The sequence below is a fragment of the Natator depressus genome, chromosome 14, assembly GCF_965152275.1.
Source record: "Natator depressus isolate rNatDep1 chromosome 14, rNatDep2.hap1, whole genome shotgun sequence".
Lineage (NCBI taxonomy): Eukaryota > Metazoa > Chordata > Testudines > Cheloniidae > Natator > Natator depressus.
Window position 1 is genome coordinate 8698927 of NC_134247.1, and position 23036 is coordinate 8721962.

The 23036-nt window shown below is 42.9% G+C and overlaps 1 protein-coding gene across 9 annotated transcripts in view; it reads left to right on the top strand.

Moving 5' to 3' along the window:
- PECAM1 (platelet and endothelial cell adhesion molecule 1) overlaps positions 1 to 22070 on the top strand; it is a 60486-nt gene extending 38416 nt beyond the window's left edge. For 2 of the 9 annotated variants that reach the window (XM_074970656.1, XM_074970659.1), the window contains 2 exons: positions 14469 to 14491; positions 15106 to 22070. In XM_074970656.1, the coding sequence (XP_074826757.1) occupies positions 14469 to 14491; positions 15106 to 15111 (29 nt within the window). In that variant the 3' untranslated portion in view covers positions 15112 to 22070. Of the gene's footprint in view, positions 1 to 3015; positions 3073 to 14468; positions 14492 to 15105 lie in introns of all 9 variants that reach the window. The other 7 variants (XM_074970655.1, XM_074970658.1, XM_074970654.1 and 4 more) reach the window with 5 other exon arrangements.
- The last annotated feature ends 966 nt before the right edge of the window (positions 22071 to 23036 follow it).

The following is a 23036-nucleotide window of genomic DNA, read 5'->3' on the forward strand; positions in this document are numbered from 1 at the left end:
AGACTTAATTTAAGGCCTCAAATATTAAGCAATTAAATCTCCTCTGACTCTATCTATTTTCTGAACAAGGGCAAAGTACACAACAACAAAGCTAGGCTTACATTCTACTCTGGACGGATGCACTCCTCATCCAGAAGGCAGCATTCAGAGCTAAGAGTGTTTGCAGCAGGCAGCCTCTTCACTCAGGAGATTACATTTTACTTTCAATTTTATCAACAGCAGATTAAGGAAGGACCCGACCCTGCAAGATGGTGAATACATTCAATTCCCATGGCCTTCAATGGGAACTCAGGTATTCCTCAATCACTCAGGATCAGGCTCTAAATTACTATATCTAATTATACAAAGGTCTATTCCTGCAGCCACTGAAGTCAGCATCAAAACTCCCATTGACCTCAAGGGGAGCAGGATCAATAATTAATGCATAATAGTAACCTTTGGGGCAGTTTTGAGGATAAGGAGTAATTAAACATCCCCTCGCCTCCCAAAAAGTCCAGTTATAGAATGATGTCTGTCAGCATTAAAGAGCTATTAACATTTTGCCCTTTTCCCTCAAACCAAATCTCTCCCGACAGATCACTTTTCTAGGATTGCTGAATATTCTTGACCACTTTATGGTGGTAAATATGCAGTGGCTGTGGAAAGCATTTCTGCACTTCATCATTGCTCACACGAAAGCTGCACCAGCATTATTAAGGGTGCTAAATCTGCCAGAAGAAAAGCTAATGTAGACAAGGCTTCACTGCCTCATTTTTCTCCATCTGTAAATTTGGGATTATTTATTTAAATTTGGGATTATGCTTTGTGAGCAGCGATGGGCTCCTCTAATGAAAGTGGCTAGCTAAGTGTTGGATATAGCATTATTTTTGGGAGGTTAGAGTTGTTTGCTGATTTGATATTTAAAGATGTGCTGGTGATGGGGACTGGTGTAATAAATCTTGAAGGAGAGACTATGCTTAACAAAAACATATTGCATATCTTTTCTAAGTTAATTGTGACACAATACTGTGCAATGAGTCAGACCCTTTATTGTTAACACAAGGAAAACAAAGACCAAAGCTAAAATATTGTCAGGAAATATCCCTAAAAGGGGAAGGGAGAAACTGCTAACCTTGGCTCAGTAAGAACATGCCCCTCCTTTTACTTCTATAGCTAGTTAGTCAATTGCAGGGTGCAGCATTATAAGGTCATTTGGAACAAAATGTCATTATTTTTAAGTCCTTTCTGCTAGTACATTTACCGGGGGCTAGGAAAAGAACAACTTATGAAAGGTTAAATATATATATCAGGCCCTGAGATGGTTTTGATTATTTCAATTCTGTCCAATTTATTTTGATTTTATGCCACTATGTGTTGTGATTAAGTGCTTGCTGAAATTCGGATCCTGCTGCTATTGAAATCAGTGGGAGTTTTGGAATTGACTTCAACAGCACTTAACCCTCAGTGTCTAAAGTGTGTTTAGCAGAATTATTTAAAATTAATGCAAAATAAATCTTTCTGGGATTGCAGAATGTGTTCCCAAGGTGCATGAAACACTGAGCTGCTATTTAACAATTCATTATCCTGATTCTCAGTTTGACTGCAGAATAAATATAGGAGTCTCTATAAAAAAATCTACCTGTGCCCATGAGATTCGCAGGGTGGGGCCCTTCAAGAAGCCCTCATAAAGCTAAAAGCCTTTGTCTATTCAAGGACCAGAACCATACTAGGAAGCATTTAAAATAGAGTTGTTGTTAGCACAGTTCCCCGGCTGCCGTGACCCAGGGATTTTTTTCTTTAGAACCATGTTAGATTCACATGGTAACCACAGCTGTGTTGCCGCAGTAGGTAATGAAGATGTTGGGAACCTGAGTTGTGCTGGCAGCTGGCTCAACCCTGCCTCACCTCTGCCAGAAGGAGCACCCGTTTATGACAGTGATCCACAAAAAGGATCTTAAACAAGCATCAGACAGGAAAAGTCTTTCTTGGGTTTTTTTAATTTGGTATTTTTGGATGGTCCCACCCAGAATAAAAGCTCGTTGCAGGATTTACCATAGTAGATAAAAACGGGAACCTCAGAACCAGGAGGAAAACTTTCCTGAGGATTCTTCTGCAGCCTCAGCTGTATGGAACTTGTGTGGGTAAGGCCAGCTATAGCATTTTGGAGGAAGAAACCCAGTAACATTAGTCTTTTGAGGCTTCAATCTCTGTCTATTCTTCCCTCAATCTCTCCTGCCTATCCATACCCTCTCAGCCTTCCCTTCCACTCTGTCTTCAGCTCATGCACTGGCATGGTAAATTTGGAACTGTCTTGCATATTCCCACTCCACCACCATGAACTGGGGGATCTCCCTTTTGTAAAAATGTCGTTGATCCTGAACACTGGAGCTCTGAGTGTGCAAACGTTCCTTGAGCCTTTCCACAAAACTAAAGCAGCTCCATGAAAGGAAGATTTAACTAGAAGAAGCACAGAGCGTGTGAGCAGTTTTCAGAACGCAGACCTCATTTTGTGAGCCCTCACGTCACTTAAAGCAGCTTAGGGTGACCAGATGTCCCGATTTTATAGGGACAGTCTCTATTTTGGGGTCTTTTTCTTATATAGGTTCCTATTACCCCTCACCCCCGTCCTGATTTTTCACATTTGCTGTCTAGTCACCCTAAAGCAGCTTGTCCAGTTTGAGGGAAACTATTGAGGGAAAAGCTTTACCCTAGGGTAAGATATTCCTTGTAAAATCTGAGGATCAGTTTAATGCTGGGTAAACTTGTGCATGTGTGTGTGTGAGTGAGAGGGAGAATCAAATTTATAATGGGGAGCTAATTTCAACGTTAACTAGAGAGGGTCCATCTCTCTATAACATAGACACGGGGAGGATCGGGGGAACAGCTGCTTTTTCATCCCGACATGGAATGGCGCATTGCTGTTTATATAACGGTTTCCTCTAAAAGTAAAACAGTGTGTTCTGTTTGTGTAAGGAGTTTAACATAAAGCAAACAAAAAAAGGAAATAAATTGATTCTGTGCCAATACATTTTCCAGCTCCTGTAAAGAAGGGGACTGATACAGTATATAGTGAAATCAGAAAAGCTAATAATGGTAAGTAAGCTAGTGAAAAATTAAACACATGAAGGAAGTTTGGAAGCATTTGTATCTAGATAGGTTAGAAGGTAAAGGATATAGAAAAGTGACATTGAGGTCTTATGGACACATCCCACATAGCAGCTAAGAAAATTTAAGTGCTGATACATTTCATAGCATCTTTGTGATTTCCCCCAGTGTGGTGAGATTAACAACTGGAACATCTGCTCCATTAATCCATTCATGTTGTATCTCCCAAAAAGGGCTGCTTCAGATCGGGATCTGAATCTGGATTTGAACTTGCCCCAAATTTGTGTGGGTTTGGGGTTTGTGTTCTGAATCTAGCTCATTTCCAATTGCTAATATTTATCTTGTTCAGGGTTTGCCGGGGAGGGGGTTGGTTTTTTTGAAGCCCACTCCTTTCAGTAGGCTTCAGAGCCCAAGCCCAACCCAAGCCGCAGCTTCAAAATGCTGTGTACGCATGTATCTTTTTAGAGTGCTAGCACCAGCCCAAATCTGTCCTCCCAGGCTGAAATATACTAGTGGCTCACTTTTTCTGATACTGTAGAATACTATGTACTTTGGGGTATTTCTTCTGTTTTCCTGTCTTAATAATAGTTATTTTAAAAATATATATAACTCCCACACATCTGTATTGCAGCCTCCACCCCATTCTGCTCCTAAACCTAACAACTCTGAAGCAATATTATCATACTTAATTTCTTTTTTAATATAATCAGATTCCCTCCAAATTGTGGACACTACCCACTTCCTCCTTGCAGATTCTGAGGTCAGCAAGGATCCTTCTCTGTATCTGGATCCCAGCAGCTATCTTACTGCTGGTGATTATCAACAGTTGCTCTGGCAGCACTCAGAGTAACAGCCGTGTTAGTCTGTATTCGCAAAAAGAAAAGGAGTACTTGTGGCACCTTAGAGACTAACCAATTTATTTGCGCATGAGCTTTCGTGAGCTACAGCTCACTTCAATTCCAGAGACACCTAGGTTAAGGGTGCTTCCTGCTAGCTTGTCAAACACTCCATCAGAGAGGATTTCCTTCCATCTCCTTTGTATTAGGAAATATCTATTTGTAAATGTCAGCCTGTAGTCTGGCCAGTTTCTCTTTTTTTCTCGCCATGTGGCTTTCGTGGTGCATGTCACGTTTGTTTTTCTATTTTTCAATTTTCATCTGAGATTGTCCTTCCCCGCCATACACAGTTTGCAATTCTATAGAACCTCCCCTCTGAGAATCACAAAATACTTCAAAAATCTTACTTAGTTTTATCACGTGAGGCACAGTAGGTCAGTTTTATCTCCATTTTTCAGCTGAGTAAACAGAGAGATTGAGTCATTTGCTTAAAGTCACATAGATGGACAATGGCAAAGCTGGGAATAGAGCCTAGGAGTTCTGATTCCCAGTTCATTGCTATAACCACTAGTCCACACTCCCTCTTTGTAGTCTTTCTTTCACCAAAAAGCAAAATAGCCTTTATCCTAAAGAAGAGGTCAGTTACACGGCAGAGAGCAGCCCTTGTGGCTTTGTAAGACTACAGATTTCAGGAGTCTGACCCAAAGCCCATTGAAGTCAATGAAAAGATTCCCACTGACCCATAGGCTTTGGATCAGGCCCTTAATGGAATGCAGAAACAGACTGTGTACTTCTTTCTTTGTGCCAGGGTGGTGAAGCCAGACGTATTATGCCTTTCATGATTCCATTCCTTTTCCCAGAGTGGAGAGAGCCGTATCTACGGCAGAGACCTTTTGCAAGACCTAATTCATCAGATCAAGCGTGTTTGAGAGGATTATTATTCAAGGCACTTATAAACCTGTATTTGTTGTAAGGCAGGAAGTCCAGAAAAATGAGATTCGATTGAAAGTCTGGGCTGAATTGGACAGATGAGACGCAAGCACCCCCTTAATCTTACAGTCCACCTGCTCCCTTATACATAACATTCTACATTTTCAGTTATTTTTGGAAACTTAATAACAGCGTATTGTTCTAATCGCATTTGTTTTTCCTGACTGACACACAGGAAAAGTGTTTCAAATAGATAAGCAGGACATCACACAGGCGTGCAGTAGTTTTGGATGGCTACATTACATATTTCAACATCATATTTACTTTGTTTATGGCTAGGCTGCATGATAGCACTGTAGCAAAGGGTACACACAGATGTGGCAGGGTTCAGGGTCCCTGTACAGCAGGGACATGTTCAGCCATTCAAACTGATGAATGTTTTAGAGCCCGATCTTGAAAGATGCTGGGAGCCTCCTATGAGGTGCTGGGGACCCCCAACCTCCATTGACATCAATCGGTTTGATGCCAGTGGGGGCTGAGTCTTCAGTCTAATATCTTACAGGAGCTGCCCAGCACTCTGCAGTATCAGACCCTTGACTGGGAAGAACAGATGAGCTCAAGGGAAGCTGTTTTTAGAGGATGAGCCTGTGATGTCTGGTATGTTGGATGAGCCAACTGTGGTATCCAGAATCAAATAGGCTAACCCATCCTCTATGACCATGTAAAACAGAATTAGGGTGAAAAGCACCCAGAAACTTAATTAGACTCAGAACCTTGGAGCCCATCTCAAATTCACTGTCAAGTTCTCAAAATAAATTACCCTATTCCTCTACCTCCTACTTAAAAAAAAAAAAAGAAGGGGGGGGTGAAGCAGCTGAAATGTTTTCAATGAGAGCTTTCTGGGGGAATCAGTGTTGTCTTGGGGTCAGAGTGAGGGACTAGGAGTTAGGCCATCTGAGTTATATTCCTGTCCCTCCCATTGACCCACGTGTGACCTTGGGCAAGTCTCTTGACCTGTCTGCTATTTCCCTGCAATACAGAATGTTGGGAGGATACATTCATTGATATGGGCTATGAGATTACTTGGCTTAATTGGGATTCTCTCCATTTTACAGAGGATGTTGGGTGGATGAGCTTAATATTTGTGAAGAGCCTTGAGATCCATCACTGAAAGATGCCATAAGTGCAAAGTGAAAAGGAGTACTTGTGGCACCTTAGAGACTAACAAATTTATTTTGAGCTGTAGCTCACAAAAGCTTATGCTCAAATAAATTTGTTAGTCTCTAATGTGCCACAAGTCCTCCTTTTCTTTTTGTGGATACAGACTAACATGGCTGCTACTCTGAAACCTGTCATAAGTGCAAAGTATTACTGTTATTCCATAGCAGGGAGTTAACTGATTCAGATTAATGTTGCATCATCTTTGGGAGCATAATGCTAACACTTTAACACTTTTTCTTTCTGTCATACTTTTGCTGTATCTAACACACATTGGTACTGCGAGGCAGCAGGCTGTTTTTTTCACAGGCATCAATCTCAGCGGGCCTGAGGGCTTGCTTACTATTGAAAGTTAGTTTGGATTAAGGTCAGGTGTGAATTTAATGCATAATAGCTATTCCAGAATAACTCGTGTGAATGCTCTTATTCCAGAATAAAATGGCCTTGTTCCTGTTCATATTAATCCACTTGGATTAATCCAGGAACAAGAGACTCTCATTCCAGAATAAGAGCATCCATACATGGAGCTATTCCTGAATAATGCCATGTCTGGATAAGCCCTGTTTCTCATTTACACTAAGGCCCCTCTGGCCTTAATGTCCCCTTTATTCTTCCAGGGAAGTGTAAAGGGGTCTTATTGTAAAGGAGAATTTGGTCCTCAGTATTTAAAAAGATGTGGTTCTTCTGAGGGTAACTAATGGGGTCTGTAGCACAGTAGCTATTAGTCTGTCAGATAATCAGAGAGGCAGTATGGTCTGAGTATGGTACAGAGAGCCAAGAACTTCTGAGTTCTAATCCTAACTCTGCCACTGACCGAGGCCATGTCTATGCTATAGCGGCACCGCTCCGCCACGATAGCACTGTGGTGTAGATGCTTCCTATGTCGACACATGTTGATGGGGGTTTTCCGTTGATGTAGTTAATCCATCTCTCGGAGAAGCAGTAGCTAGGTGGCCAGAAGAATCCTTCCATCGACCTAGCTGTGTCTACACAGAGGGTTAAGTCAACTTAACTACAGCGGTCACGGTGAGACACAGCTAGGTTGATCTAATTTTTAAGTGAAGACCAGGCCTAAGTGTGGACCTTGTGGCTGCTGGACTCTTTCCTCACTCATAAATTGGGGATAACACTTGCCTGCCTAATTGCTTTGGGGCATAGTGTGGATTAATGAGCTGATACTGGTCACATTGCTTTGAAGACGTTAAGTGTTATATGTAGGGCCCTACCAAATTCACAGTCCATTTTGCTCAATTTCATGGTCATAGGGTTTTAAAAACTGTAAATGTCATGACTTCAGATATTTAAATCTGAAATTTCGGTGTTGTAGGGGTCCTGGCCCAAAAAGGAGTTGTGGGGGGATTGCAAGGTTATTGTAGCGGGGTTGCAGTACTGCTACCCTTAACTTGTGCGCTGTGGCAAGGAGCCCAGCAGCAGTGCAGAAGGAAGGGTGGCCTGGTATGGTATTGCCACCCTTACTTCTGTGCTGCTGCTGGCAGGCACTGCCTCAAAGCTCGGTGCCTGGCCAACAGCTGCTGCTCTCTGGCCACCCAGCTCTGTAGGCAGCCACGCACAAGTAAGGGTTGCAATACCATAACCCCCCTAAAATAACCTTGTGACCCCCCCCACAACCCTCTTTTGGGTCAGGACCCCCAGTTTGAGAAATGCTGGTCTCCCCCGTGAAATCTGTGTAGTGTAGGGTGAAAGCACACAAAAGACCAGATTTCACGGGGGGGGAAGACCAGATTTCATGGTCCGTGTTACATTTTTCATGGCCATGAGTTTGGTAGAGCCCTAGTTATATGGGTGCTAAATATTATATTATTACGTGATTCAAGGCCACTTCAGTTTTTTAATCAGAGACAGCGCCCATTACAGGGCTTCATGTATAATTTTGCCTTTCCAGAGAATTTATTATGACCAATGAGAATTTTGTAGTGTGAATCTCCTGTGGGGGAAGAAGTTGCATGGGATGTCAGAGGTCACTAACTGTTGCTTTGTTGATACAATTTGATGTGATAACTGAGCCAGAGTCTGTTTTGGCTTTCACTTCTGACTGTGCTGTCACTAGTGTGCGCTGCAAGGTCCTCTCGGTGACTAGCACATCTTGGCCTTCCAGCTCAGAGAACTTAGGGAACCAGAGATCCTCCCTGTCCTGAGTCATAAAGTGGCTGGGGTTCTGCATAGGGTTGCCAACCCTCCTGGATTGTCCTGGAGTCTCCAGGAATTAAAGATTGTCATGTGATGAAACCTCCAGGAATACAGCCAACCAATATTGGCAACCCTACTTCTGAACTTTACTGCCCCTTTTTCTCATTGCCAGTCAGTCCTCTGAGTATCTGAGCCTCCTCCTTGGTTGTCAGAGTTCTAGTCTTGTATTGCCTGCTCTTACCCTGTTTCCATTTCCTCTTGTAAATGCCATTCTGAGGCCCCGACTTCACCTCCTCTAGTTTCTGTGTCCCAGCCTCGTTACTGTGCTGATTTCCTAGTTCACCCCAATATGCAATGTCAATGGCTACCTAGATGGTTGGGTGTAGAGATGGGCCTGAGATGTACAAAGTCAGTTCTGCATTTCAAACCCCCAAACGTTTTTTCTGGTTCACACCTGGGGTTTTGTAGAGGAAAGAGGCAGAGTGTGAAATTCAAATCTCTTCAGGCCGATCTTGGTTTAAAATCAAATAGCAGGAGACCTCAGTCTACTCAGCTGCACTCCGGATACAGTCACCTGTATGGCACAGGAGCAATTTCAGTACATGGATTTCTTTACTGAGGACTCTGCATTATCACATCGATGTCAAGCCCTGAAACAATGAGTGGAAGCTGCTCTGCCCAGCGAAAGGTCCATCTGATTCCAAGCCACAGGCCTGTAAAGATATGGCAAGATGGTGTCAGAGCTTAGTTTAAAACTTCTATTTCTTTAATGCATCACATTTTTTTCTCAAGCACGTAGGTGTCTACTTTAAGGCTTTATGGGAAACACGGATGCTTTAAGTCCCAAACAACCAAACCCTACATCAGTTGCTTTTCTGAGAATGACCTCTCAGAATGCCACCCGTATTAGTGCTTCTGATACTGCAGCTTCACTCTGACAAGGACCCCCTGTCAGCACGGCTCTTGATGAAGGTCCTCAAAATGCTCCTTGCTCCAAATGCACTTTGGAAAGGGATGTTTTTTGGGGTGGGTGGAATTTTGTATCCATCTCTGTCCCACAGCAACCACTCAGTGCTCAGAGACCTTCCTAAGCTTTTAAGGACACACTATTTCCCACAAAGTGTATTTGTGAATTCCTGCTTGTTCAGTGTATTTCCTCTAAGGGTCTGGTCCAACATCCATTGATGTCTATGGGAAGGTTTTCAATGACTTTGGGTGGGCATTGGGTGGACCCACCCATCCATCCTCTGTGGCATCACAGAGCTGATTGTGATTCATTACCATGGGGGTCCTGGACTGCTCTCTATTTTTAATCCCTCTTTGGGAAAAGGGAAATCTAGCACACAAAATACATAGCTAAACCCAGGTCTGCTTACACTGGAAAAACGAATCAGTAACTGAGAGGCAGTTGCAGCGGCGAGACAGGAAGTTTTAAGAATCCTATTGCAACCAACAATATACTGTGGAAAAACAAATATTCCCCAGCGGAAAGAGGCATGAGAAATCCCTACTGCATTGGGCGGGTTGAAACAAGCTATTAGAAGTTGGCCCCGGTAATCAGGAAATCTGCTCTACCATTTTCCTGCTGCCAGGCTCCAGATGTCGTACAGTACCTCTGTATTGAGCTGGGAGAATATTCACTAGAGTGGTGAAAAATCTTTATCAGCAAAACAAGACACCAAAGGAAACTCACCTGGTTTGGGACTTCATTGCAAATTGCAAAGCTCGGCCCTGGTTGGCCAAATTTTCTGCCAACCTGGAAGAGGTGGAAACTATAAGCCCTGTGGTGACTTTTTTTTTTTTTTAAACTAAATCTGAGCCCACAACAATATCCCCCAGAGCCAACAGCTTACCTGCTCTGGGGTATTCAAGATCCAGCTCTGGGTCAAAATCTTCTGTCTAGCCTCTCTTCTCCAGTAATGTGTGAATTGAAATCTGGATCTGAACAGTTCTCTATTGTGTGGCATGCAAAGTTCATAGCTGGACCCAAATTTTGTAGTGTGGGCATGCTTCTAGTTTTCAGCTGAAACCAAGGCAAAGGTTAGTGGTTTCAGCCCCATCTATGTATGCATGGAGTTTCTGGGTTCAGCTGAACCCCAAATTTAAGGCAAAATATGTGTGTACTCATGTGTAATGGCATCCTTGGGGCTATGCAATCTGTGCAATGGAGCTACTGCAGGTTTCTCTTGCTTTAACTCAGATCACTCTTTAACCCCCCCTTTTCTCTATACTCTCAATCAATCCATCACAGACACATGACTGAGTCTAAACATAGCCTCTGACTGGTTGGTATATACTTATGAGACTTGCAAATCTCTCTCTAAGCGTGAATGGGCCTCCATGCTCCCAAATACCCAGCAGCTATATTTGGAAATATATGGCAAAGCCTAACAGGGCTGGCATTCATGCTATGTGGCAAATTCAGTATTTGTTTCCATCATGCAAATGTATTATTTGAGCCTAATACACCATTGAGAAAAAAAGAACTTTTAGTCCCTCAGTAACTCGTACATGTACGCTACCTCTTTAATACTTGGCAAATATCTCCTCAACCACGATATTTGTAACTTCAGGTCATTTATTCCCTGGTGCCCATAACAGAACCCATTACCGCTGCTCTGGAAGAAAATTGGCAACTCTACCCATACGTGATCAGAACCCAGAATATCTCTGCACCTTTTCCTGCCTCCTTTCATAGGAGTAAGCTCTGTTTCCTTCGAAAACACCAGTATTCCCCAACGTAACAATAAAATCCAGTTTGGTTTAGATAAAAAAATCACTGTAAATGTATTTAAAGGTTACAATAAGGAAAAAAAGTTTTGTAAAACATTAATGGCCTGATGGCTTCTGCAAAAAGCACCAACTAGGCAGCCCTATAGTTTAATTACAGAATATTTGTGTTTACCTGGTTCACAACTTTGCAGAAATCACTTAGACCTCTAACAGCCAAAGTGGTATTCCTCAGACCACAAACGCGGTTGTGTGACATTCCCCTGACAGGAGCAATGGTGTTTACCTAGAAACCCAACTAGTTATTGGCCACATGCCTTTTGATCTTGGGTGACACCGTTACAAGGCGGTGGGTGATCTGTTGTTGTCACATAGGACAAAGTAGCTTTGGATTACCAAACATCTGTCCACTTGAAGTTTGGGAAATATGTAATATTTATAATTTCCTCCTTTGTGATAGCACAATACACAGTGACTGAGGCTTTGCATGCATTCTCCTTAATAAGCTGTTTCATAAATAATATAGCTAGTTTTGTCCATTTCAAGTTCGACTTTGATCTAGCAGTGGGTAAATGGCATTATTGTTTTGAGCTGTATCTACTTCCAGCAATCAAAAAGCTTTTGCATATTTTCCAAAAATCTTTTCTTTTGCTCCTCTCAGATGGGATAAGACGATTGGGTCCAATTTTATATTGAAGTCAATGGAGTTGCACTGGCATAAAAACAATGTGACTGAGCGCAGACTCCGATTCCTGAGCTGCGTTGGTAGGGCTAAAGACACCAAGCAACACTTTCTTTAGGCAGAACTCCTGGAATGTAAATGAACTGCTAAATAAGACAGTCATAATTCTAATGTAATAAAAATGCTGATAATAGAAATCTTATGTACATCTGCTTCGCTAAGAAGGGACTTAACTGGTCACAAAAATGTGACTGGCACAGCCATGAAGCTGTGAGGGGAATTATTTATCATGGTACAAGAACATACAACTTTGAGTAACAGGATGAAACTGAACAAAGGTGAATTTACATTGGATGTCAAAGAAAACATCTTCAGGGTGAGACCTACTAAACTGTTCACTAGCCATAGCCACCATCTTTTTGTATTTGCGTAGTGTCTTTCATTCAGGTATTTCCATGGGCTTTTTGAATTTGAATTAAGTAAGCATCACACCCCGTGGAGTAGGTTAAGATTATTATATGCAATTTTAAAAATGGGTAAACTGAACTAAAGGAAGGTTAAGTGACTTATCATAGAATCATAGAATCATAGAATATCAGGGTTGGAAGGGACCTCAGGAGGTCATCTAGTCCAACCCCCTGCTCAAAGCAGGACCAATCCCCAATTAAATCATCCCAGCCGGGGCTTTGTCAAGCCTGACCTTAAAAACTTCTAAGGAAGGAGATTCTACCACCTCCCTAGGTAACGCATTCCAGTGTTTCACCACCCTCCTAGTGAAAAAGTTTTTCCTAATATCCAACCTAAACCTCCCCCACTGCAACTTGAGACCATTACTCCTTGTCCTGTCATCTTCTACCACTGAGAATAGTCTAGAACCATCCTCTTTGGAACCACCTCTCAGGTAGTTGAAAGCAGCTATCAAATCCCCCCTCATTCTTCTCTTCTGCAGACTAAACAATCCCAGTTCCCTCAGCCTCTCCTCATAAGTCATGTGTTCCAGACCCCTAATCATTTTTGTTGCCCTTCGCTGGACTCTCTCCAATTTATCCACATCCTTCTTGTAGTGTGGGGCCCAAAACTGGACACAGTACTCCAGATGAGGCCTCACCAATGTCGAATAGAGGGGAACGATCACGTCCCTCGATCTGCTCGCTATGCCCCTACTTATACATCCCGAAATGCCATTGGCCTTCTTGGCAACAAGGGCACACTGCTGACTCATATCCAGCTTCTCGTCCACTGTAACCCCTAGGTCCTTTTCCGCAGAACTGCTGCCTAGCCATTTGGTCCCTAGTCTGTAGCTGTGCATTGGGTTCTTCCGTCCTAAGTGCAGGACCCTGCACTTATCCTTATTGAACCTCATCAGATTTCTTTTGGCCCAATCCTCCAATTTGTCTAGGTCCCTCTGTATCCTATCTCTGCCCTCCAACGTATCTACCACTCCTCCCAGTTTAGTATCATCCGCAAATTTGCTGAGAGTGCAATCCACACCATCCTCCAGATCATTTATGAAGATATTGAACAAAACCGGCCCCAGGACCGACCCCTGGGGCACTCCACTTGACACCGGCTGCCAACTAGACATGGAGCCATTGATCACTACCCATTGAGCCCGACAATCTAGCCAACTTTCTACCCACCTTATAGTACATTCATCCAGCCCATACTTCTTTAACTTGCTGACAAGAATACTGTGGGAGACCGTGTCAAAAGCTTTGCTAAAGTCAAGAAACAATACATCCACTGCTTTCCCTTCATCCACAGAATCAGTAATCTCATCCAAATTCACACAGCAAATTGTGCCAGAGCCAGGATTAATGTGAAGTCCTGACCCCAATCACTTGCTCTATGTATTAGTCCACCGTGCTTGCCGTGGTCATTCTGCATTGAACCTCATTGTGCCAAAAAGCATTCACTGGAATTGAACACTAGTGTGTATCTCCTGTGCAACAAGGATCAGTAGATCACACAAACATACTACTTTAAACAAGTCTGATAACCCCATCTAAGAGAAAGACGAGTCGCTCTCCTAAGCTCTCTACACACCCACTTTTTAGATGGGGAACATTTCCTTAGCAACACAGAAGTTTTGGTTTTTTTCAGATGGCAATCGTTAAATCACACTAAACATAAAAACAAGGGGCCTGATCCAAAGCCCACTGAAGTTGAGTGGAAAGACGCCCATTGCCTTCGGGAGGCTTTGGACCAGGCTGAAGAATCTTTTTATTAATTAAATCTTGGGTACCTTTTGGGGATCTCCTTTTTCTTCGGCATTTGTACCCTTCTCAGGATTCTCTGACCACTTCCCTCCCTGGCACTGCATCTTGAATGGTCCTTTGAAATATGTGTTAACTACTTATGCTAAACAATCTGTTTCATCTTGTATTTAGCTGTGATACTCTGAGTAAGTTTCCCAGGCCTGAAGAAGAGCTCTGTGTAAGCTCAAAAGCTTCTCTCTCTCATCAACAGAAGTTGGTCCCATAAAAGATATTACCCCACCCAGCCTGTATCAGACAAACCATCTAGGAGTGGGAAGTAGAGCATGTCACCCATGATAACTTGCCTCTAAAAGGAAGTTTCTGTCACGTGCAACAGCTGCTTGTATTCTCAGGAGGGAATATTTTGTCACTAAGACAGACTTCTGCCTTTTTGAGTCCCTACATGGAGCAGGTGTGGGGGAGTAACTGCCCCTCAAACTTTCCAGCTAGCTGGTTTATGTCACTGCAAAATTACCAAGTGCAATGCAAGAAAATTTAACCCTGAATTCTCATTTATTTGTATGTAAAGCTGATCCCTTTCAAATGTGCCATTCAATTTCTAAACTATATTTTATTTTGCAGATTCTGGGGAAAACAGACACTCTGTAAGTATACATTTTATTTGAGGAATAAGAGATTGGGAAATTAGATTGGGATAACCGTTTGGTCAGTGAAATAACATTGAAGGGTATTATATTTTTGTATTGTTTGCAATACTTTGGAAATGTACTACTTAGCACTTTCATTTATATCCTCATTGGCCAGGTTTTCTCTGATATATTTATATAGCAGTGAGCACTAAAAGTCATATGAAATAACTGGTATTTGAGAAAGCCACTATAAAGCACAGTTGGTCCATGATGACTCTTCGAAAGGGGAGTTTACACATGAAAAAACACAACTGTGCAGATTTGGCTTGGTTGCAGGGGTGTGCGCTCTGACACAGCAGAGCCAAGCTTGGGAATGTCCTCAGACTTCCACTGGGCTGATGTATTCAAGAGCATGATGGTGCTGAACCACTTGAGGATGGATATGAGGGCCTGCTGGGCTGGCCAGTCTATGGAGTAATAGCATCAGTGTCAAGTGGGAAAAGAGGCGAATGAAAAAAGGGTGTTTAGAACCTTAGCTGGAAAAATGACAGTGGGGCTAGCACCAACTGTGTCTCCTTCCCAAGGAGTGTGCCTGCACATGTACACGGGGAGATTTTTACCATTTGCAGGTGTGATTTCCTTCTTAAGGTGTAGAGCGAGGGGATTTCCTGACTGTGACTATTGGCTCGAGCCGAAGCTTGCGTTCAACTCTGCCTGTGCTCCTGACCTGTGCTATGTAGCACCTTCAACCAGGATATTAGAAGACGGGCCGACTGGCAGGATTGTTGATGGAGACTGTGACATTCTAAACAAAAATTAATGGAAAGCAAATGCTGACATTATTACGATCATCCAATCAGGGAACCGGAGCAACGCCATGTGGTGTAAGAGCCCAGCCAAACTAACCATTGCAGCTCAAATTTAATGGACAATCTACCAGTCAAGGAATGATACGATGAATAGCTTTGAACACCAAACTAATCAGAGGAAAAGCCAATTTGTGGAGAGAATGAGTGGCTAAATGCCTCAAATGAATGATCACTTGGCTCTGCTGAAATGCAAAAGACGAAGTACAAGCACTCCAGAAATAATGATATTAACGTTATTGAACAAATACTTTCCGACTATGCCCCCAGGGTGCTGTTCGGTAATATCATGGTTATTAATTATTATTACTAGTGCTGTTGTGTTAGCACCCAAAATGGGCCGGGCACTGGGTAAACACACAGCAAGAGACAGTCCCTGCCCTGATATATTTATAATCTGATTTTAAAAGAATAATTGAGAAGCACACAATGAAAACCATACTATGATCAAACCTGCCCTCATAAGACTAGAGAGAGTAAGAGAAAGAGAGGAGGATCCTATCCAGAGGCTAAACTCTGAGGTCTTTTGCTCAGTCCTTACTCAGGCAAAATCCTGATTATAGTCCTCTAGGATTTGATTTCAAGAACAGGGAGTTTTCAAAGGTAACTCTTGAAAAAGAAAAGGAGGGAGGAACTGCCACATATTGAGGGACACTGCAGAGACCCAGTTGCCTCCTGGTCTTAGACAAGATGGTTGGATCCCTAAAAGGCAGCTGGTAGAGCTCAGATACCTGTTGGGACAAGGTTGGAGGCGGTCTCAAGGGTAGGCAGACCCAGCCCCAGGCTCAGAGGAAGTGTGCCTGTAGGTATACGATCCCTCCCACAAAGCAGGGCGGGAGTGTATTTTTCCTGCCACTTATTTTATATGACTCGGGAGCATTTGCTTAAAAAAACTAACTGTAGCAAATAGGAGACTTGTAAATAACAATCACAGTAGCACTCTCTCTCTCAGCTAACAATACACATTCAGGCCTGGTCTACATTACAGAGTTAGGTCGTCATAAGCTGCCTTACGTCCACCTAACTCTGTAAGCGTCTACACTAAAATGTAGCTTCCATCGATGTAACTCACCGGCTACACCGACTTCATAACTCCACCTCCGGGAGAGGCGTAGCGCTTAGGTCAATGTAGTTAGGTTGACGCAGTGTTAGTGTAGACATTGCGTTGCTTACATTGACTGTTTGTTGCCTTTCAGAAGCTGTCCCACAATGCCCCACACTGACAGTTAACTCTGTGCAAGTGCTCCTGGTGAGGACATGCACTGCCAACATAAGGAGTGTAGGCCGGAAATGGAAAAGTGATTTAATTACTGCGGTGGCTGTATGTTGACATGACTTAGGTTGACTTAATTTTGTAGTGTAGACTTGCTCTCCGGCTCTGAAAGGCAGGGGCCTCCACCTTCCATCAGCACTCAAGTCCACATGGGATACAAAAGAAAACCTCTGTATTGTTTACAGTCCATTGGCAGAGCACTGAAGGTCATGGAGTGTGTTACAATAAACAGGCGGATTTTAATAGGCAAATAGGGTTTATTTTTCATTGTCATCTAAAGGTTTGGGGTTTTACTTTGCTCTCTATCTTCTAAAAATAAATCAAGCCTAGTTCTCCACCCAGTTGCAAGGATGCAACCTCATGGTGTCACAGAGGAGAATTTTTTTTTTTTTTTTAAATCTGTCGTTGGGATAAGGGCTGAGTATACACAGGAGAAGGTGGAGAGAAGTGACTGCAGCAAACAGCTGGTGTGGACCTGAATGGGAGGCATTGTCCTTTCTCAGTGCTCTGGATTGCCTGTTGGAGCCAAGGCTGCATATCTTCTGCACCCTTGGACTTCAGTAAGAGGTTCTGGGCATGCAGCATTGAGGCCTTTGTTTGCACCCTTATCCATAACTGCTACATCAAGCAGAGTTCCACATACACTCTAGCTGCTAACGTGAACTGAGCCTTTGCTGTATAGAACTTACACAGGTATTTCCCAATGCTTGTAAGGTACAGAGTACGTGAGCCAGGGGACAGTCAGTCCTCCTGGGTTCTGTGGCCAGCTCTGTCATTGACTTGTTTGGCCTTGACCCAATCATTGATCACTATTTTACAGTTGGGCAAAAGGAATTTAATATCTCCCTCACGAGAGTGCTGAGTGGCTTCATTAATTCATGTTTGCAAAGCACTCCGAGATCTTTGGATGAAAGGTGCTATTGATGTGCCATCATTATGATAACTGATAATTTTGATGATTTTTTCTATTACCAAAATTGAGTCTAGAAGCCATTACCTGGAGCCATATAGAGGCTGCTTTGGTTCTTGAATGGGCTGCAGTGTAAACACCTCAGCACCCTATGTAAATAATTTTGGCTTTAATTAATTGGACCCTGACATTTTACATCTCCTGGCAAACTAGATGAGAGGAGTTGGATTTAGGGCTGCATTTTCCTTGCTTGCATAAATTCCTGTTTGCAGCTGGAGAGTAGTAATAAGATCTCCTGTAAAATTCAACAGACTGTCACAAACATTTTTAGTTTCTCATCAATACACAAAAGAAAAACCTGCTTTGGAATAAGCTGTGCATGTTACCTGACTTTTCCCCAGCGATATGCCCCTGGGGTTCACATGGACAGCACACAGATGTGCAGGATCAGGATGTGCATGTACCACTAAACTTAACCTCTGAGGGTGAGCACGATACTTCCCAGGAAATGGCACTTGTGCAATACACAGGCATCCCCTAGAAACTCTGACATAACGTTATCGGACAGGAAACACCCTGCTAGGCATCCCTGTTGCAGTTAAATACTGTAACTTCTCCTGATTAAGTAGCTATTTGAATCACCAGGGCTTGTGCGGACAGGGCCCAGGTATGCTCACGGGGCCAACTCTGGATTAAAAAGCACCATCAGGTCTTTGTTCTTTTCCTGCTGATCAGGAGCAATCCAGAGTGTTTCTTTATCTTCACATAAATGAGCCACAGTGGGGATCAGAAAGTGAATTTCCTCATGGGTTTTTTCTTTTCTTTTCTTTTCTTTTCTTTTCTTTTCTTTTCTTTTCTTTTTTCTTTTTTCTTTTTAACATTGCTCAGCAACGTAAAAGTGCAGAGAGAAAAGAGATGGAGAGACTCTGGCTGTGCCTTCTCTCCTCGTTTTATTGAAGTACTTCTCTTCTGTAGCTTATTTTCCTGCAGCACTATGCTCTGTCATGCCTCACAGGTAGAGTCCAACCGAGGGGAGTTGCTGACCCTGCCTATCAAAGCAAAAAGAGTCCTAATAACATGATCAAGTGGCTTAACCTTCCTTTCCAGGCAGTTTTCTACTTTAGAAGTCTGGAGAAGATCTTGGGGGAGGTGGAAGATCTCTCTGCAGGGGAGACTGGCCCTGCTGCTGCTCTTGCTGCCCCTGATGTGTGGATAGAGGCCTTTGGTCTCCAGGCCTGACACTGTGGCATCCTAATCAAAGGGAACATGTTAAGGAAAGAAAGTAATGCCCAGATAGCAGGTTTCCTGGCTATAGCTACATGTCAGAGTGTAGGTCTTGAAAAGAAGGGCTTGTCTACACTACCTGCCGAATCATCAGGCAGCGATTGATCCAGCGGGGGCCCATTTATCACATCTAGTATAGACGCGATAAATCAACTGCTGAGCACTCTCCCGTCGACTTCAGTACTCCACCAGAATGAGAAGCACAAGTGGAGTTGACGGGAGAGCGTCAGCTGTCGAATTACCGCAGTGAAGACACCGCGGTAAGTTGATCTAAGTACGTCGACTTCAGCCACGCTATTCACATAGCTGAAGTAGTGTCTCTTAGATCGACCCCACCCGGTAGTGTAGACAAGCCCGAAGACTCATGATTTGACATTTTCATGGAGATAATATGACACAGTGGGGATTTTTGTGGCAATACACCATACAAATGTATTGGGGGGGACAGATGGGAGTAAGGACTGTGGGACTGAACCCCTATTAGGAGTCTGGGTTTCAGAGGTGTGGGCACATGCCTTCCTTTTGACTTCAGCAACGGTTGTGGGTGCTTGAAATCTGACCCTTGGTGTGTGCTTCTTACTTCAAATTCAAGTAATGCTGTCCCACTTGCTTCTAATAAACCTATTAAATTATGATGTTCTGCGTTAATGGTGAGGAAGTCATAAGGCAAAGCCAAGAACTGCTGCGTTGAAGAAAAAAAAATGAAGAAAACAGCTTTATAATGAGCTCTCCCCCCTCCATTACGCCAACCTCAGCCCCTAAGAAGTTGTGTCACTGTCAGAATAAGTCTAATCCAGCATGAAAACAATGAAGAACTTTGCTCCCTCCACGCCGTGTGAGGCCATGATAAAAGTGAGCCCAGTGCTTTAAAAAATGCCACACATTGACAACTACATTGACATTACACAGATTCACGGTAAGGTTTTGATCTCATTTAAGTCAACGTGTTAGACAAATCCAGTCGAGGCCTGAATTATTTAAATAGGTTAAAATCAAATTGCAGTCCAAGTTCTGATTAGAGAGGGGCACAGACCAAAGTAACCTGGGCCTGAACACGTTGGACTTGAGGACTATTCAGAACTAGATCCAAACTTTGGGCTTGTGGCCTCTTCTCTGTTTCTTGTCTGCTACAGGATTTTAGATCTTAAGTTCCATCCATAGGAAGTGTTTGCAAAAGAAATGGGTGTCTTTGAATTTTTTTTTTACCTAAAGTGTCTGGAGTAAATTAATTGAATTACTAAGAGAGGAACTGGGAGGAGGTTTCCTTCCTGGAATCAGAGCTGGCAATCTTTCTAAGTTATTTAATGGTCTTAGTTTCTGAAAACATATTGAAGGAAATATCTTAACAATGAGATAGCCACTTCGCCAAATACTAATTTGGTATTGTGCTGGATTTGCTGCAGCCATACATTCTGACTTCATATTCTCCCCTGTCATTTTTACTTGTTTGTTTGTTTTATTTTGTCCTGGTGGTGAACGTGGACTGATTAGCATCACTTAGGACACATTGTACTTTCAGGTGTACATTTGTACTAATACAGAATGTACCATCCTGGAGACAAATGTCTCCAATTCTCCACCCACTTGCAGAATCTGGCCACTTATTTATTAGTCAGTGCCCAAACACAGATTTAGGTGCTTAACTATAGGCAAGCAGTTTGAAAATGTTAGCGTAAATATCATGGTGTCTATTTCTTCTCTGTACCATGGAGATGTTGAATGACTTTGAAGAGGAGACATGATGATTGTTTAGCTGATTGTGCAGCTCTTGGAAGAGTTGTTGTTATATTTCATCTCTGTATGCAATTTCATTGATCCAAGACTTTTTTTTTAAATTTATGCTTATTAGCTTTTTTTCCCCTCCTCATTGCCAATAGAGAATAGAAGGTTCTCCTGATGCCACTTAACAGAGTCATCGGAAACATCGACTGCTGGGAGACAAAAACAAGATGCGAGATGATGTGCCTGTTTCAAAAGCTCTATGGCACTTATTTATGAACCTGCCAGGCTCCTCTCTTCAATGTTCATTTCCTCAGGGTGAACAACAGGGACATTCCTAAAGCATGTAATTTCAAAAAATTACAAATAAAGATTCAAATGGGAAAGTGCCTATGGAAACCAATGACCAATATCCCCCACATGGTTCATTTCTCTCACTAAAAGAGTTTTGTTTCTCTATCCTCCATTTCATCCTGCTCTGGGGAGGTGGGAGCATAGAGTAAGAGTACATTCTGGGCTTTTAAAAAACTTAATAACTGTACAGAGTTTCAGAACTTTACCAAGTGCCTACATTATTAGAAACACAAATATTCCTTGTTCTTCGTTAAATCACTTCTTGTATCTAAAAGGTTCACTGCTCATTGAGCTGGTTGGCATATTGGTTCTTTCTCAAAAGAATGACTGCACATCACAGTCCAGATTAGACAAAATATAGATCACAGATGTTGGGTCCCCGGTCAACAGATTTGGGCCTGAAGCTAAACCCTTTTCCAAATCCTATCCCCAAACTTCATTAAAGTTCAGAAGCTTATTTGGGTCCAGATTGTAACCTCATACCTGTCCCGACTTTATCTCTACAATATGCCAAACCAACACCTTGCTTCTGTGCTTTTGAAGATCAGCACCACATCCAGATTCCATCGTGGTGGCTGTTCCCTGTTTCAATAACAGGCTCAAAGAAAGCCATGGATCCAAACACTCCAGTACTTTGGAGAAGTTTGGATCCAGATCAGAACTTTGCAGTTCATACTAATCTCAGGTTTATTGATGCAAAGAAAATACAAACAAACAAAAACCCCAAACAGAGATTTTTTTTTTCAGACTGTAAAGTGGGTCCCGATCCTGCAATCTGTTCCCATGTATCACTGCAGATTCAATTGCAGGATCAGGGACATAGATAAGAAGGCTCTTGTTTTAAATGACAAATAGCATTTAAAATAATTAAACCAACAAGGATCTAAGTCATTCTTACAGAGAGATGACATATGGACTCATATATATATTTACTGCTTTAAGCTCTATATCAAAGGCTCTGGAACAGAAAAGATATGTATCTCCTTTAAAAGCAAAGGATTTCTTCCCTCCTTCCCCCCCAGCTTAAACTGTTCAGTTTCTTACCGACTAGTATCTTTTTAATTTATTTTTCCCTAGGAAAAGGTTGCTTGTATCATAAAACATTTAAACCTTTCACAGACAACAACGGGGTTTGTAGCACTTCTCTGTTGGCAAATGTACATTCGAGCATCCCATCAACCCTCCCACCCCCCCAATAAAATGTTATTACAGTGAATTTGGAATTTGGAAAAGGTATTTTAATAAAGAAATCTCTGAACTTAACTTTGCATCCTTGGATGTTTTTCTTATCAGCAAATCACAAATGGCTGGGGGGCAGGTTATTATTAATGTTAAACTGTGTGGGGATATCAGTGAACACACAGCATGTCACAGAACATGGGGGAAAGCATGGACGCTGCACAGACTCTGTCAGCTTGAAATCGCTGAACCTGTTGTAATGAACCAGAGTAATCTCAAACAAGTGTGTCCACACCAGCCATGCTGAATCACTTTAAGAACCATTGCAGGCTTGCCCTACATTCACATTAGTGCTGCTCAAAACCACTTCAGTTAAAAGGCCCTCCAGAAATCTACCCTACAGTCCCAGGCATGGCTCCCAAAACCAGTGGATTCTTGGAGGTTTCAAAAGGCTCCCAGTGCTCCATGGAGCTGCAATGAGCCTATGGGGCTGTTTCAGCATCTCTATGCCCACACTGGTGCGAAGGATTTCAGACTGAAACGGTTTAGGCTGAACCAGTTCTTTACCCCGCTGAAAGATTCATCTACTCCATCTGATTCTTGGAACGTGTCACAGGGTAGCTGGGTCCTTTAAATAAAACAGGTCCAGCCCTTCCCCTCTCCCTCCATGCCAGTACGGGTGCTCCCAGTTGGCCAGTTAGAGGGCAAGGCAGCACCTGGGGCTATAAAGGATCAGGGAGATTAGAGTTGTGGGAAGTTCCTGAAGGAGGCAGCAGCAAGGGGAGGAGGTGGAGGAGAAGAGAAGGCAAGGCAAGGCAAGGCAAGGCAAGGCAAGGCAAGGCAAGGCATGGCATGGCATGGCATGGCATGGCATTTGCTGGCTGATCTTCTTGAGCTGGAGCCAAGGGCTAAAGGGAATTGAAAGCAAGGACAGTGGGATTGCTTACCTGCTGACATCTCCATGCTGGAGAGGGC